The following is a 20,509-nucleotide window of genomic DNA, read 5'->3' as shown; positions in this document are numbered from 1 at the left end:
ATAAGGCGTCCTAGAACTATTCTGAGCCAACAATGACAGGGTTAATGAAATCTAGTTTGGTTCCGAGGGCCCAGAGTGTAGTCCTGCAGTGTATAATGAAAACATCACTTGGGTCCTCAGATCCAAACTGGATGGTGCCTTCTAAGAGGTTCCACCCCTGTGTCCTTTGGTGTAGGTGAGTGGTAGGGTTGTCATTAAAGCCCTGTTATCATAGGTTTCACAATAGAGGACATGTGCACAGTGGTGACTCCTCCTATGACTTGTAGGGCTTTTGTCCCTCCCTCAAGCAAAAAGTTAAAAAGCATGCCTCAGGTACATATGTGATCTTCCACAGTGTGCAGGGGGTGCCATAAACAGAGAGCACTGTCTACAGCAAACAGCACTGCCATAGGCGGCTTCACTGTCCTGCCAAAAAGATGCTTTCTCTGGATTCACAACGGTAGGTGATGGAGTTTATATCATACATCCTTATTATTCTTTTCTATAAGTAGATGTAGCAGAGTTGACTGTGTCCTTTAACTTTGGGTGCTACATCATTTGTGTACGACAATAAGAGAACGCAGAATGTTCATCCGCATTACTATGTCTATCCTATTCACAGATAACGTGTGTGATGGGGCCACTACTCATATATCTGTATGGGTGCGTGTCCAGAACTATGTGATAGATAGATAGAAAGTTAGATATGTACATATGGGATCAATAGATATAAGATGTGTGTGTAATATATATATATATATATATATATATATATATATATGATAGATACATTTCTATAACATATATAGTAATATAGAAATTTAGATATGTACATATGGGATCGATAGATATAAGATGTGTGTGTAATATATATATATATATATATATATATATATATATATATGATAGATACATTTCTATAACATATATAGTAATATAGAAATTTAGATATGTACATATGGGATCGATAGATATAAGATGTGTGTGTAATATATATATATATATATAGATAGATACATTTCTATAACATATATAGTAATATAGAAATTTAGATATGTACATCTATCTATCTATCTCATATTTATCTTTTATATATATGTCATATTTCTCTTGCATGTACACACCTATCTAATATATATATATATATATGTGTGTGTAGAGGGTAGGCAGCACAACCACGTATTCTGACGGAATCTTGGGGTGCAAGCAAGGATAGCAGTCCCAATCGCAGACGGCTCAAATAATCCAAGATGCAGAAAGTACAGCAGCACACCGAGTAGTAAAGTGCAAAAATTGGGATTTATTGAACCATATCAGATGCAACGTTTCGACGGCACCCCGCCATCTTAGATGGCGGGATGCCGTCGAAACGTCGCATCTGATATGGGTCAATAAATCCCAATTTTTGCACTTTACTACTCGGTGTGCTGCTGTACTTTCTGCATCATATATATATATATATATATATATATATATATATATATTAGATAGATAGATAGATAGATGTGTACATGCAAGAGAGATATAAGACTTAGATTTATATATAAAAGATAAATATGAGATGGATAGATATGAGATGGATAGATAGATATGAGATAGATATGAGATGGATAGATATGAGAAAGATAGATAGATATGAGATAGATAGATATGAGATAGATATGAGATAGATAGATATGAGATGGATAGATATGAGAAAGATAGATAGATATGAGATGGATAGATATGAGATAGATATGAGATGGATAGATATGAGAAAGATAGATAGATATGAGATAGATATGAGATGGATAGATATGAGAAAGATAGATAGATATGAGATAGATATGAGATGGATAGATATGAGAAAGATAGATAGATATGAGATAGATATGAGATGAATAGATATGATATAGATAGATAGATATGAGAGATAGATAGATATGAGATGGATAGATATGAGATAGATATGAGATGGATAGATATGAGAAAGATAGATAGATATGAGATAGATATGAGATGGATAGATATGAGAAAGATAGATAGATATGAGATAGATATGAGATGGATAGATATGAGAAAGATAGATAGATATGAGATAGATATGAAATGGATAGATATGATATAGATAGATAGATATGAGATAGATAGATATGAGAGATAGATAGATATGAGATGGATAGATATGAGATAGATAGATAGATATGAGATGGATAGATATGAGATAGATATGAGATGGATAGATATGAGATGGATAGATATGAGATAGATAGATAGATATGAGATGGATAGATATGAGATGGATAGATATGAGATGGATAGATATGAGATGGATAGATATGAGATGGATAGATAGATATGAGATGGATAGATATGAGATGGATAGATAAATCTGTAGACATTATATAATGGAGATGATACTGAGTTCTTAGAGTTCTGCCTAGTGCTCCTGGTATCTGGTGCTGAGCTCCAGTAGACCGTCCATCATGTATAATGTGATGTGCACAATGTTATTTTAAAGAAGTTTACTGTCCTTTTCTCTCCATTTTGTTTCTCCGGCTGCACTTTGCACGGTACAAGCTGTAGTGACATGCCGATGTGATTCACAAAGTATTAATGATTCCTAAAATATTGATCTTTACACAATGAGAAACTGTTTTAGGCCAAGACAGTAAGGAGAGATTGAAATATAGTTTTACATAAAATACTTGCTGAACATTAAGTGCTGTATGTGAACATACAAATTATTTATTCCCGGTGTTGAGTTTTATTACTAGGAAGTTTTTTTTCTTCTACTTAATATTGGACAAAATTATTTGTAACGCGATTGACTTATATCTTCAGTATGTAGGTGGACTTTATAAGTTTGTTTTTAATTTAGAGATAGGTATTAGATAGATAATGAGAGCTAGATTTTAGAGACATAGATATAGATAGATATGACATATATAGATAGATATGAGATAGATAGGAGATATATAGATAGATAGATGATAGATAGATATGAGATATATAGATAGATGATTGATAGATAGATATATAGATATTAGAGAGATAGATATGATAGATAATGAGAGATAGATATGAGATGATAGATGGATATTAGATAGGTAGGTAGATAGATCAATCTCCTATTGAAAAACATTACAGTCAGCTTGGTTTCTGTCTGATTTCCATCACAGATGTTAGATAATGGATTCTAGATAGAGGTAGATAGATGATAATAGATATAAAGATATGAGATAGATATTTAGATTTTAGAAGTTCCACTTCTAAAATCGAATGACATTCATTGCTATATAACAGTCTATAATAGGCAAATGGGAATTATGTTTTACATCAATGTGTTTTGGAGCCAACCATTGGAGGCAGCCCCAAATTTCAATAATTGACCCCCCCCCCCCCCCTTCTTTCTAGCTGCCATAGCCATCTACCTAAATAATCCAGTCAGGACAGAAAAACATGTTAGTGCCCCTTGGCCCCAGCCACAAATGCACAGGGCGCACACCCCACCAGCATCCCCTCAGCTTGTGTGCTGTCAGTCTTTACAGAGTAATCCCACAGTTTATTTTACACAAAATCTGATCTTCACCAGCTCCCCCTAGTGGCCAATCTGGTATCTGCTTCCTACAGGCAGAGCCTTTCCCTTTACTCAATTTAGAGGACAGTGGGTTAGAAGCCAGAACACGCCGCCCCTGCAGAACCTTCTGAGAATTAGAGCTGGTTCCTCTGTGTCTGGGCATTCGACTAAGTGTCTGGGCATCCACTTGGCAAATGAGGTTCAATGTGGATAAATGTAAAGTTATGCATCTGGGTACTAATAACCTGCATGCATCGTATGTCTTAGGGGGGATTAAACTGTCAGAGTCAGTGGTAGAGAAGGATCTGGGTGTACTTGTAGATCACAGACTACAGAATAGCATGCAATGTCAGGCTGCTGCTTCCAAGGCCGGCAGGATATTGTCATGTATCAAAAGAGGCATGGACTCAAGGGACAGGGACATAATACTCCCCCTTTATAAAGCATTGGTACGGCCTCACCTGGAATATGCTGTTCAGTTTTGGTCGCCTGTCCATAAAAGGGACACTGCGGAGTTGGAAAGGGTGCAGAGACGCGCGACTAAACTAATATGGGGCAAGGAACATCTTAGCTATGAGGAGCGATTAAAGGAGTTACAATTGTTTAGTCTTGAGAAGAGACGTTTAAGGGGGGATATGATAAACGTATATAAGTATATAAATGGCCCATACAAAAAATATGGAGAAAAACTGTTCCAGGTTAAACCCCCCCAAAGGACGAGGGGGCACTCCCTCCGTCTGGAGAAGAAAAGGTTTAGTCTAAAGGGGCGACACGCCTTCTTTACCATAAGAACTGTGAATTTATGGAACAGTCTACCTCAGGAACTGGTCACAGCAGGAAAATTTTATAGCTTTAAAACAGGGTTAGATACATTCCTGGAATAAAATAACATAGTTATTAGCTTCTGAAGTTTTCTGTCTAACTGCTCTATGATGATGTCACGTCCCGGGAGCTGTGCATGATGGGAAAATTTCCCCATAGGAACTGCACAGCTCCCGGGACGTGACATCATCATTGAGCAGTAAAACAGAAAACAACAACTCAACTTCAGAAGCTAATAACTATTGGAAGGATTAAGATTTTTTTAATAGAAGTAATTTACAAATCTGTTTAACTTTCTGGAGCCAGTTGATATATTAAAAAAAAGTTTTTGCCTGGAATACCCCTTTAATGCTTATGCAGAATTATAAAACAATATCCCTTCCCCTTAACCCCTTACACCCTTCCCTTCAACCCCCTGGTTGGACTTGATGGACGTATGTCTTTTTTCAACCATACTAACTATGTAACTATGTGTCACACCTTGTCCTCCATACTATACTTGGCCTTTGTATCTCTTGACATCTACGTCCAGGGGCTTGACATCTTTCGTAGTGGTTTTGCAGTGTATATCTGTGCAGGACCAAGATGGTGCATGATAAACGCATTGGACTAAAAGATAAGTATGAGCCAAATTTAGACTGGATGATAGAGGAGCCGAAATGTAGACTTCGCACCTCGTGTGCCTGTGGTGAATATTAGTTGTGTGTCATTGTGTTACACTACAGCAAAACAGGATTGTATTTCTGTTTTACTTTTATAGTTGTCGCCCTTTCCCTGTCATGCAAATGCTCTCCCTTGGGGCAGTAAGAGGCACAGAATGAGATCTAACGTGGGCGAGTGGAACTGTACGAGCCGCGATCCATGAAGACGAAGGCGGCGCGAATGACGCACAAGTCTAGCTTTTCTGTCATGTTGCACTTTTCCATTTTAGAACTCCAGTGCTTCCTATGGGGCTGGTGAAGTGTAACGCATCCATACGTGCTGACTAGGGGTCTACCTCATGGGAGACGCACATGGAAGACGCTGACTTGTGTGACTGTATTTTACTTGAGAAAAGAGGAAACTAAAGAGCAGCACTCAGCAGTGACTGGGAAAGTATAAGCTAGCCTATCTTCTGTATCACTTTGTAACCTAAAAGTTGGCATCAGCACCAGCAAACCAGAGCCCATTGGGCTTAGTGGGGCCCATTGCAATCTGTGTGACCATCCCTATGCTAATGGCAGGGGGGCGCCAGATGACCCTGTCCTCCAAGGGCCTGCATAGACCTGGAGTCGCCTCAGACTCAGACTTGACCTGTATACTAAAGACAAGACTAGATAGTTCGCAATACATTCCCCTACACACACAGCCATAACTTGTAGCTTCTGGGCCCCAATGCCAGGTCTGTAACAGGGACCCATGTGCCATTTATACTGATCTCTTATGCGACATATTGCTTTGGGCCTCCTTAGGTACCAGGACCCTGGTGCAACTGCTTCCTCGGCACCCCCTAAAGTTATGCCCCTGCTTACAGCATTTCCCAACCACTGCGCCTCCAGCTGTTGGCAAACTACAACTCCTAGAATGCTGGGAGTTGTAGTTTTGCATCAGCTTAAGAAACACTGCCAAAGAAAACTTAAATTTAAAGGGGTATTCCAGGAAAAAAAATTTTTTTCTTATATCATCTGGCCCCAGTAAATTACTTCTATTAACAAATTTTAATCCTTTCAATAATTATCAGCTTCTGAAGTTGAGTTGTTGTTTTCTGTCTGGCAACAGTGCTCTCTGCTGACATCTCTGTTTGTCTCGGGAACTGCACAGAGTAGAAGAGCTTTGCTATGGGGATTTGCTTCTAAACTGGGCGGTTCCCGAGACATGTGTCATCAGAGAGCACTTAGACAGAAAAGAACAACTCAACTTCAACAGCTCATAAGTACTGAAAGGATTAAGATTTTTTAATAGAAGTAATTTACAAATCTGTTTAACTTTCTGGAGCCAGTTGATATATATATAAAAAAAATTCCTGGATAACCCATTTAATTCCTATAATTATATAGCGTCAACATATTATGCAGTGCTGTACAGAGTTTGTTGATACTCACGCCGGTCCCTGTCCCCTATGGGGCTCACAATCTAAACGCCAAAATCATGTATATTTTTGGAGTGTGGGAGGAAACTGTGCTCCGAAACACAGGGAGAACACACTCAGCTCTGCTACATCTGTTTAGAAAAAAAATATATAGGAAGCTGTATCTAACTCCAAAAAGAACCCATTGGTTATTAAGGAATTTGTCGCTGGATTCATGTGGGGTGGTTTCATCCGTTTCTGACGATCGCGTTAAAAGAAATACTCTTTTCTAACTTGTCTCATTCGTTGACACCATTTCAGGAAGTGTGATAAGGATAGTTATCGAGCGTTAGGAAGCATAGTAATATTGCTCAGTGCCGTGCTCTGGACATCCTATATGACTGCTTCTTTTTTTTCTTCCCCACAGTTTTGAAAATTCTTTCAATTACTCGGTAAGTGGTCTCTATGTATATTTCTATATGTGTATGTGTCTAAATGAGAAATAACTATAAACCACCTTTAAGTACCTATATAGTGAATGTCAGGTCTGGTTTGTGACTGCAATAAACGCCCATATTTACGCCTAGTAAAAGCCTATTTACTTTGGGTTTTTGCTGCCGGTATATATTAGGATACCACCAAAAAAGTATTCATACATCTACCGTGGCACAGCTCAGGCTTCAACAGACCAAACAGTCTGCCTATAACTACTTTTGCTCTGCCTTATGCCAGTCTACATGTTATTTGTGGGATGGAAATGCGTGGTAGGCTACAATTTAGTAGTATGTCTAGTAGGCCACACTATGCTGTTTCACATATAAAGCATTTACCATATGCATATCTTACCAAAAGTAGTTACAAGTAACTATGTTTGGTCTATTAAAGCCTGTGCTGCTCCACTGTATATGTTTGAATACCTTTTTGATGGTTTTCGATCTATCATAAACATGATGTGAATGCGGCCCTAATTTTATTTTTGTGTCTCTGATCTATTGAACATACACTGGTGTCCTGCTGAGAATAGGGTGGATCTGAATAGTTACGTAAGACATAATACCCCGTGAACCTGGACTAGTCAGAAATCAGATTATTAGGATTTTTATGTAACATAGTAACATAGTTCATAAGGTTGAAAAAAGACCAGAGTCCATAAAGTTCAACCTATATCCCTAATGAGTCCCTACTGAGTTGATCCAGAGGAAGGCAAAAAAAAAACTCATACTAGAGGTAAAAAATTCCTTCCCGTCTCCAAATATGGCATCAGAATAAATCCCTGGATCAACGTTCTGTCCCTAAAAATCTAGTATACATAACCAGCGATGTTATTATTCTCCAAAAATGCATCCAGACCCCTTTTGAACTCTTTTACAGAGTTCATCATGACCACCTCCTCCGGGAGAGAATTCCACAGTCTCACTGCTCTTACAGTAAAGAACCCCCCGTCTGTGCTGGTGTAGAAACCTTCTTTCCTCTAGACGTAGAGGATGTCCCCTTGTTATAGATACAGTCCTGGGTATAAATAGATCATGGGAGGGATCTTTGTACAGTCCCCTGATATATTTATACATAGTTATTAGGTCTCCCCTTAGCCGCCTTTTTTGTAAACTAAATAACCCTAATTCTGATAATCTTTCTGGGTACTGTAGTCCTCCCATTCCCCGTATTACTCTGGTTGCCCATCTTTGAACCCTCTCCAGCTTCACTATATCTTTCTTGTACACTGGTGCCCAGTACTGTACACAGTATTCTATGTGTGGTCTGCCCAGTACTGTACACAGTATTCTATGTGTGGTCTGACCAGTACTGTACACAGTATTCCATGTGTGGTCTGACCAGTACTGTACACAGTATTCTATGTGTGGTCTGACCAGTACTGTACACAGTATTCTATGTGTGGTCTGACCAGTACTGTACACAGTATTCTATGTGTGGTCTGACCAGTACTGTACACAGTATTCTATGTGTGGTCTGACCAGTACTGTACACAGTATTCTATGTGTGGTCTGACCAGTACTGTACACAGTATTCTACGTGTGGTCTGACCAGTACTGTACACAGTATTCTACGTGTGGTCTGACCAGTACTGTACACAGTATTCTATGTGTGGTCTGACCAGTACTGTACACAGTATTCCATGTGTGGTCTGACCAGTACTGTACACAGTATTCTATGTGTGGTCTGACCAGTACTGTACACAGTATTCTATGTGTGGTCTGACCAGTACTGTACACAGTATTCCATGTGTGGTCTGACCAGTACTGTACACAGTATTCCATGTGTGGTCTGACCAGTACTGTACACAGTATTCTATGTGTGGTCTGACAAGTACTGTACACAGTATTCTATGTGTGGTCTGACCAGTGCTGTACACAGTATTCCATGTGTGGTCTGACCAGTACTGTACACAGTATTCTATGTGTGGTCTGACCAGTACTGTACACAGTATTCTATGTGTGGTCTGACCAGTACTGTACACAGTATTCTATGTGTGGTCTGACTAGTACTGTACACAGTATTCTATGTGTGGTCTGACCAGTACTGTACACAGTATTCTATGTGTGGTCTGACCAGTACTGTACACAGTATTCCATGTGTGGTCTGACCAGTACTGTACACAGTATTCCATGTGTGGTCTGACCAGTACTGTACACAGTATTCTATGTGTGGTCTGACCAGTACTGTACACAGTATTCTATGTGTGGTCTGACCAGTACTGTACACAGTATTCTATGTGTGGTCTGACCAGTACTGTACACAGTATTCTATGTGTGGTCTGACCAGTACTGTACACAGTATTCTATGTGTGGTCTGACCAGTACTGTACACAGTATTCTATGTGTGGTCTGACCAGTACTGTACACAGTATTCTACGTGTGGTCTGACCAGTACTGTACACAGTATTCTATGTGTGGTCTGATCAGTACTGTACACAGTATTCTATGTGTGGTCTGACCAGTACTGTACACAGTATTCTATGTGTGGTCTGACCAGTACTGTACACAGTATTCTATGTGTGGTCTGACCAGTACTGTACACAGTATTCTATGTGTGGTCTGACCAGTACTGTACACAGTATTCCATGTGTGGTCTGACCAGTACTGTACACAGTATTCTATGTGTGGTCTGACCAGTACTGTACACAGTATTCTATGTGTAGTCTGACCAGTACTGTACACAGTATTCCATGTGTGGTCTGACCAGTACTGTACACAGTATTCCATGTGTGGTCTGACCAGTACTGTACACAGTATTCTATGTGTGGTCTGACAAGTACTGTACACAGTATTCTATGTGTGGTCTGACCAGTGCTGTACACAGTATTCCATGTGTGGTCTGACCAGTACTGTACACAGTATTCTATGTGTGGTCTGACCAGTACTGTACACAGTATTCTATGTGTGGTCTGACCAGTACTGTACACAGTATTCTATGTGTGGTCTGACTAGTACTGTACACAGTATTCTATGTGTGGTCTGACCAGTACTGTACACAGTATTCTATGTGTGGTCTGACCAGTACTGTACACAGTATTCCATGTGTGGTCTGACCAGTACTGTACACAGTATTCTATGTGTGGTCTGACCAGTACTGTACACAGTATTCTATGTGTGGTCTGACCAGTACTGTACACAGTATTCTATGTGTGGTCTGACCAGTACTGTACACAGTATTCTATGTGTGGTCTGACCAGTACTGTACACAGTATTCTATGTGTGGTCTGACCAGTACTGTACACAGTATTCTATGTGTGGTCTGACCAGTACTGTACACAGTATTCTATGTGTGGTCTGACCAGTACTGTACACAGTATTCTATGTGTGGTCTGACCAGTACTGTACACAGTATTCTATGTGTGGTCTGACCAGTACTGTACACAGTATTCTACGTGTGGTCTGACCAGTACTGTACACAGTATTCTATGTGTGGTCTGACCAGTACTGTACACAGTATTCTATGTGTGGTCTGACCAGTACTGTACACAGTATTCTATGTGTGGTCTGACCAGTACTGTTAGAATTATTTCCTTGTCGTGGGCATCTATGCACTGTATAAATACATAGTGATCCTATATGCACTGTACAAATACATAGTGATCCTATATGCACTGTATATATACATAGTGATCCTATATGCACTGTACAAATACATAGTGATCCTATATGCACTGTATAAATACATAGTGATCCTATATGCACTGTATAAATACATAGTGATCCTATATGCACTGTATATATACATAGTGATTCTATATGCACTGTATAAATACATAGTGATCCTATATGCACTGTATAAATACATAGTGATCCTATATGCACTGTACAAATACATAGTGATCCTATATGCACTGTATAAATACATAGTGATCCTATATGCACTGTATATATACATAGTGATTCTATATGCACTGTATAAATACATAGTGATCCTATATGCACTGTATAAATACATAGTGATCCTATATGCACTGTATAAATACATAGTGATCCTATATGCACTGTATAAATACATAGTGATCCTATATGCACTGTACAAATACATAGTGATCCTATATGCACTGTATATATACATAGTGATCCTATATGCACTGTACAAATACATAGTGATCCTATATGCACTGTATATATACATAGTGATTCTATATGCACTGTATAAATACATAGTGATCCTATATGCACTGTATAAATACATAGTGATCCTATATGCACTGTATAAATACATAGTGATCCTATATCCACTGTATAAATACATAGTGATCCTATATCCACTGTATAAATACATAGTGATCCTATATGCACTGTATAAATACATAGTGATCCTATATGCACAAATACATAGTGATCCTATATGCACAAATACATAGTGATCCTATATGCACTGTATAAATACATAGTGATCCTATATGCACTGTATAAATACATAGTGATCCTATATGCACTGTATAAATACATAGTGATCCTATATGCACAAATACATAGTGATCCTATATGCACAAATACATAGTGATCCTATATGCACTGTATAAATACATAGTGATCCTATATGCACATATACATAGTGATCCTATATGCACATATACATAGTGATCCTATATGCACAAATACATAGTGATCCTATATGCACTGTATAAATACATAGTGATCCTATATGCACTGTATAAATACATAGTGATCCTATATGCACTGTATAAATACATAGTGATCCTATATGCACTGTATAAATACATAGTGATCCTATATCCACTGTATAAATACATAGTGATCCTATATGCACTGTATAAATACATAGTGATCCTATATGCACAAATACATAGTGATCCTATATGCACTGTATAAATACATAGTGATCCTATATGCACTGTATAAATACATAGTGATCCTATATGCACTGTATAAATACATAGCGATCCTATATGCACTGTATAAATACATAGCGATCCTATATGCACTGTATAAATACATAGTGATCCTATATGCACTGTATAAATACATAGTGATCCTATATGCACTGTATAAATACATAGTGATCCTATATGCACTGTATAAATACATAGTGATCCTATATGCACTGTACAAATACATAGTGATCCTATATGCACTGTATATATACATAGTGATTCTATATGCACTGTATAAATACATAGTGATCCTATATGCACTGTATAAATACATAGTGATCCTATATGCACTGTATAAATACATAGTGATCCTATATTCACTGTATAAATACATAGTGATCCTATATCCACTGTATAAATACATAGTGATCCTATATGCACTGTATAAATACATAGTGATCCTATATGCACAAATACATAGTGATCCTATATGCACAAATACATAGTGATCCTATATGCACTGTATAAATACATAGTGATCCTATATGCACTGTATAAATACATAGTGATCCTATATGCACTGTATAAATACATAGTGATCCTATATGCACTGTATAAATACATAGCGATCCTATATGCACTGTATAAATACATAGCGATCCTATATGCACTGTATAAATACATAGTGATCCTATATGCACAAATACATAGTGATCCTATATGCACAAATACATAGTGATCCTATATGCACTGTATAAATACATAGTGATCCTATATGCACATATACATAGTGATCCTATATGCACAAATACATAGTGATCCTATATGCACAAATACATAATGATCCTATATGCACTGTATAAATACATAGTGATCCTATATGCACTGTATAAATACATAGTGATCCTATATGCACAAATACATAGTGATCCTATATGCACTGTATAAATACATAGTGATCCTATATGCACTGTATAAATACATAGTGATCCTATATGCACTGTATAAATACATAGTGATCCTATATGCACTGTATATATACATAGTGATCCTATATGCACTGTATAAATACATAGTGATCCTATATGCACTGTACAAATACATAGTGATCCTATATGCACTGTACAAATACATAGTGATCCTATATGCACTGTATAAATACATAGCGATCCTATATGCACTGTATAAATACATAGCGATCCTATATGCACTGTATAAATACATAGCGATCCTATATGCACTGTATAAATACATAGCGATCCTATATGCACTGTATAAATACATAGCGATCCTATATGCACTGTATAAATACATAGCGATCCTATATGCACTGTATAAATACATAGCGATCCTATATGCACTGTATAAATACATAGTGATCCTATATGCACTGTATAAATACATAGTGATCCTATATGCACTGTATACATACATAGCGATCCTATATGCACTGTATAAATACATAGCGATCCTATATGCACTGTATATATACATAGTGATCCTATATGCACTGTATATATACATAGTGATCCTATATGCACTGTATAAATACATAGGGATCCTATATGCACTGTATAAATACATAGCGATCCTATATGCACTGTATAAATACATAGCGATCCTATATGCACTGTATAAATACATAGTGATCCTATATGCACTGTATAAATACATAGTGATCCTATATGCACTGTATAAATACATAGTGATCCTATATGCACTGTATAAATACATAGTGATCCTATATGCACTGTATAAATACATAGTGATCCTATATCCACTGTATAAATACATAGTGATCCTATATCCACTGTATAAATACATAGTGATCCTATATGCACTGTATAAATACATAGTGATCCTATATGCACAAATACATAGTGATCCTATATGCACTGTATAAATACATAGTGATCCTATATGCACATATACATAGTGATCCTATATGCACAAATACATAGTGATCCTATATGCACAAATACATAGTGATCCTATATGCACTGTATAAATACATAGTGATCCTATATGCACTGTATAAATACATAGTGATCCTATATGCACAAATACATAGTGATCCTATATGCACAAATACATAGTGATCCTATATGCACTGTATAAATACATAGTGATCCTATATGCACTGTATAAATACATAGTGATCCTATATGCACAAATACATAGTGATCCTATATGCACTGTATAAATACATAGTGATCCTATATGCACTGTATAAATACATAGTGATCCTATATGTACTGTATAAATACATAGTGATCCTATATGCACTGTATAAATACATAGTGATCCTATATGCACTGTATAAATACATAGTGATCCTATATGCACTGTATACATACGTAGCGATCCTATATGCACTGTACAAATACATAGTGATCCTATATGCACTGTATAAATACATAGTGATCCTATATGCACTGTATACATACATAGTGATCCTATATGCACTGTATATATACATAGTGATCCTATATGCACTGTATAAATACATAGTGATCCTATATGCACTGTACAAATACATAGTGATCCTATATGCACTGTACAAATACATAGTGATCCTATATGCACTGTATAAATACATAGTGATCCTATATGCACTGTATAAATACATAGCGATCCTATATGCACTGTATAAATCCATAGCGATCCTATATGCACTGTATAAATCCATAGCGATCCTATATGCACTGTATAAATCATAGCGATCCTATATGCACTGTATAAATCCATAGCGATCCTATATGCACTGTATAAATACATAGCGATCCTATATGCACTGTATAAATACATAGCGATCCTATATGCACTGTATAAATACATAGCGATCCTATATGCACTGTATAAATACATAGTGATCCTATATGCACTGTATAAATACATAGTGATCCTATATGCACTGTATAAATACATAGTGATCCTATATGCACTGTATAAATACATAGTGATCCTATATGCACTGTATATATACATAGTGATCCTATATGCACTGTATAAATACATAGTGATCCTATATGCACTGTATAAATACATAGTGATCCTATATGCACTGTATAAATACATAGCGATCCTATATGCACTGTATAAATACATAGCGATCCTATATGCACTGTATATATACATAGTGATCCTATATGCACTGTATAAATACATAGTGATCCTATATGCACTGTATAAACACATAGTGATCCTATATGCACTGTATATATACATAGTGATCCTATATGCACTGTATAAATACATAGTGATCCTATATGCACTGTATAAATACATAGCGATCCTATATGCACTGTATAAATACATAGCGATCCTATATGCACTGTATAAATACATAGCGATCCTATATGCACTGTATAAATACTTAGCGATCCTATATGCACTGTATAAATACATAGTGATCCTATATGCACTGTATACATAGTGATCCTATATGCACTGTATACATACATAGTGATCCTATATGCACTGTATAAATACATAGTGATCCTATATGCACTGTATAAATACATAGTGATCCTATATGCACTGTATAAATACATAGTGATCCTATATGCACTGTATAAATACATAGCGATCCTATATGCACTGTATAAATACATAGCGATCCTATATGCACTGTATAAATACATAGTGATCCTATATGCACTGTATACATACATAGTGATCCTATATGCACTGTATAAATACATAGCGATCCTATATGCACTGTATATATACATAGTGATCCTATATGCACTGTATAAATACATAGTGATCCTATATGCACTGTATAAATACATAGTGATCCTATATGCATTGTATAAATACATAGCGATCCTATATGCACTGTATAAATACATAGTGATCCTATATGCACTGTATAAATACATAGTGATCCTATATGCACTGTATAAACACATAGTGATCCTATATGCACTGTATATATACATAGTGATCCTATATGCACTGTATAAATACATAGTGATCCTATATGCACTGTATAAATACATAGTGATCCTATATGCACTGTATAAATACATAGTGATCCTATATGCACTGTATAAATACATAGTGATCCTATATGCACTGTATAAATACATAGCGATCCTATATGCACTGTATAAATACATAGCGATCCTATATGCACTGTATAAATACATAGCGATCCTATATGCACTGTATAAATACATAGCGATCCTATATGCACTGTATAAATACATAGTGATCCTATATGCACTGTATACATAGTGATCCTATATGCACTGTATATATACATAGCGATCCTATATGCACTGTATACATACATAGTGATCCTATATGCACTGTATAAATACATAGTGATCCTATATGCACTGTATAAATACATAGTGATCCTATATGCACTGTATAAATACATAGCGATCCTATATGCACTGTATAAATACATAGCGATCCTATATGCACTGTATAAATACATAGCGATCCTATATGCACTGTATAAATACATAGCGATCCTATATGCACTGTATAAATACATAGTGATCCTATATGCACTGTATACATAGTGATCCTATATGCACTGTATACATACATAGCGATCCTATATGCACTGTATACATACATAGTGATCCTATATGCACTGTATAAATACATAGTGATCCTATATGCACTGTATAAATACATAGTGATCCTATATGCACAAATACATAGTGATCCTATATGCACTGTATAAATACATAGCGATCCTATATGCACTGTATAAATACATAGCGATCCTATATGCACTGTATAAATACATAGTGATCCTATATGCACTGTATACATACATAGCGATCCTATATGCACTGTATAAATACATAGCGATCCTATATGCACTGTATATATACATAGTGATCCTATATGCACTGTATAAATACATAGTGATCCTATATGCACTGTATAAATACATAGTGATCCTATATGCACTGTATAAATACATAGCGATCCTATATGCACTGTATAAATACATAGTGATCCTATATGCACTGTATAAATACATAGTGATCCTATATGCACTGTATAAACACATAGTGATCCTATATGCACTGTATATATACATAGTGATCCTATATGCACTGTATAAATACATAGTGATCCTATATGCACTGTATAAATACATAGTGATCCTATATGCACTGTATAAATACATAGTGATCCTATATGCACTGTATAAATACATAGTGATCCTATATGCACTGTATAAATACATAGCGATCCTATATGCACTGTATAAATACATAGCGATCCTATATGCACTGTATAAATACATAGCGATCCTATATGCACTGTATAAATACATAGCGATCCTATATGCACTGTATAAATACATAGTGATCCTATATGCACTGTATACATAGTGATCCTATATGCACTGTATATATACATAGCGATCCTATATGCACTGTATACATACATAGTGATCCTATATGCACTGTATAAATACATAGTGATCCTATATGCACTGTATAAATACATAGTGATCCTATATGCACTGTATAAATACATAGTGATCCTATATGCACTGTATAAATACATAGTGATCCTATATGCACTGTATAAATACATAGTGATCCTATATGCACTGTATAAATACATAGCGATCCTATATGCACTGTATACATACATAGTGATCCTATATGCACTGTATAAGTACATAGCGATCCTATATGCACTGTATACATACATAGTGATCCTATATGCACTGTATAAATACATAGCGATCCTATATGCACTGTATAAATACATAGTGATCCTATATGCACTGTATATATACATAGCGATCCTATATGCACTGTATAAATACAGTGATCCTATATGCACTGTATAAATACATAGTGATCCTATATGCACTGTATAAATACATAGTGATCCTATATGCACTGTATAAATACATAGTGATCCTATATGCACTGTATAAATACATAGTGATCCTATATGCACTGTATAAATACATAGCGATCCTATATGCACTGTATACATACATAGTGATCCTATATGCACTGTATAAGTACATAGCGATCCTATATGCACTGTATACATACATAGTGATCCTATATGCACTGTATAAATACATAGCGATCCTATATGCACTGTATAAATACATAGTGATCCTATATGCACTGTATACATACATAGTGATCCTATATGCACTGTATAAGTACATAGCGATCCTATATGCACTGTATACATACATAGTGATCCTATATGCACTGTATAAATACATAGCGATCCTATATGCACTGTATAAATACATAGTGATCCTATATGCACTGTATACATACATAGTGATCCTATATGCACTGTATAAATACATAGCGATCCTATATGCACTGTATAAATACATAGTGATCCTATATGCACTGTATAAATACATAGTGATCATATATGCACTGTATAAATACATAGCGATCCTATATGCACTGTATAAATACATAGTGATCCTATATGCACTGTATACATACATAGTGATCCTATATGCACTGTATAAATACATAGCGATCCTATATGCACTGTATAAATACATAGTGATCCTATATGCACTGTATAAATACATAGTGATCCTATATGCACTGTATAAATACATAGTGATCCTATATGCACTGTATAAACACATAGTGATCCTATATGCACTGTATATATACATAGTGATCCTATATGCACTGTATAAATACATAGTGATCCTATATGCACTGTATAAATACATAGTGATCCTATATGCACTGTATAAATACATAGTGATCCTATATGCACTGTATAAATACATAGTGATCCTATATGCACTGTATAAATACATAGCGATCCTATATGCACTGTATAAATACATAGCGATCCTATATGCACTGTATAAATACATAGCGATCCTATATGCACTGTATAAATACATAGCGATCCTATATGCACTGTATAAATACATAGTGATCCTATATGCACTGTATACATAGTGATCCTATATGCACTGTATATATACATAGCGATCCTATATGCACTGTATACATACATAGTGATCCTATATGCACTGTATAAATACATAGTGATCCTATATGCACTGTATAAATACATAGTGATCCTATATGCACTGTATAAATACATAGTGATCCTATATGCACTGTATAAATACATAGTGATCCTATATGCACTGTATAAATACATAGTGATCCTATATGCACTGTATAAATACATAGTGATCCTATATGCACTGTATAAATACATAGCGATCCTATATGCACTGTATACGTACATAGTGATCCTATATGCACTGTATAAGTACATAGCGATCCTATATGCACTGTATACATACATAGTGATCCTATATGCACTGTATAAATACATAGCGATCCTATATGCACTGTATAAATACATAGTGATCCTATATGCACTGTATATATACATAGCGATCCTATATGCACTGTATAAATACAGTGATCCTATATGCACTGTATAAATACATAGTGATCCTATATGCACTGTATAAATACATAGTGATCCTATATGCACTGTATAAATACATAGTGATCCTATATGCACTGTATAAATACATAGTGATCCTATATGCACTGTATAAATACATAGCGATCCTATATGCACTGTATACATACATAGTGATCCTATATGCACTGTATAAGTACATAGCGATCCTATATGCACTGTATACATACATAGTGATCCTATATGCACTGTATAAATACATAGCGATCCTATATGCACTGTATAAATACATAGTGATCCTATATGCACTGTATACATACATAGTGATCCTATATGCACTGTATAAGTACATAGCGATCCTATATGCACTGTATACATACATAGTGATCCTATATGCACTGTATAAATACATAGCGATCCTATATGCACTGTATAAATACATAGTGATCCTATATGCACTGTATACATACATAGTGATCCTATATGCACTGTATAAATACATAGTGATCCTATATGCACTGTATAAATACATAGTGATCATATATGCACTGTATAAATACATAGCGATCCTATATGCACTGTATAAATACAGAAGGCTTATAATAGCTGGTCTCTATTTTCATGTTTATCAGTAACACCAGGCCGGACACACAGTGATGAAACTGATAATACTTGCTATTTTTTTTCTAACTACCGTATATAGCTGTATTTTTAACTCTTTGAATCATAAATGTCATGCATTTAAACATTTTGCGTGAAACTTTGACCCAGTCAGTAGATCAATGTTTCCCAACCAGGGTGCCTCCAGCTGTTGCAAAACTACAACTTCCAGCATGCCCAGACAGCCTTTGGCTGTCCGGGCATGCTGGGAGTTGTAGTTTTGCAACAGCTGGAGGCATCCTGGTTGGGAAATACTGCTGTAGATACATTAACAAGACCCAACCACAACCGGGCCCACACTGTAGATATTATAATGAGACCCAGTCACAACTAGGCCCATACTGTAGATACAATAATGTGGCCCAGCCACAACCGGGCCCATACTGTAGATACAATAATAATAGCCAATCACAACCGGACCCATACTGTAGATACAATAAGACCTAGTCACAACCGGGCCCATACTGTAGATATAATAATAATAGCCAATCACGACCGGGCCCATACTGTAGATACAATAACGAGACCTAACACAACCGGGCCCATACTGTAGATATAATAACGAGACCTAACACAACCGGGCCCATACTGTAGATATAATAACGAGACCTAACACAACCGGGCCCATACTGTAGATATAATAACGAGACCTAACACAACCGGGCCCATA

General features: G+C 36.0%; 1 protein-coding gene across 3 annotated transcripts in view; it reads left to right on the top strand.

The window, feature by feature from the left end:
* LOC130293482 (transcription factor Spi-B-like) overlaps window positions 1-20,509 on the top strand; it is a 57,800-nt gene that overhangs the window by 19,401 nt on the left and 17,890 nt on the right. The window contains exons 1-2 of one of the 3 annotated variants that reach the window (XM_056542211.1): window positions 315-439; window positions 6,835-6,859. In XM_056542211.1, coding sequence (XP_056398186.1) covers window positions 417-439; window positions 6,835-6,859 — 48 coding nt within the window. In that variant the 5' untranslated portion in view covers window positions 315-416. Of the gene's footprint in view, window positions 1-314; window positions 440-6,834; window positions 6,860-20,509 lie in introns of those variants that run through there. The other 2 variants (XM_056542213.1, XM_056542212.1) reach the window with 2 other exon arrangements.

This window comes from Hyla sarda, chromosome 10 (genome assembly GCF_029499605.1).
Source record: "Hyla sarda isolate aHylSar1 chromosome 10, aHylSar1.hap1, whole genome shotgun sequence".
Classification (NCBI taxonomy): domain Eukaryota; kingdom Metazoa; phylum Chordata; class Amphibia; order Anura; family Hylidae; genus Hyla; species Hyla sarda.
The sequence above is the reverse complement of the archived record's forward strand: the minus strand, read 5'-3'. Positions and strand labels throughout refer to the sequence as shown.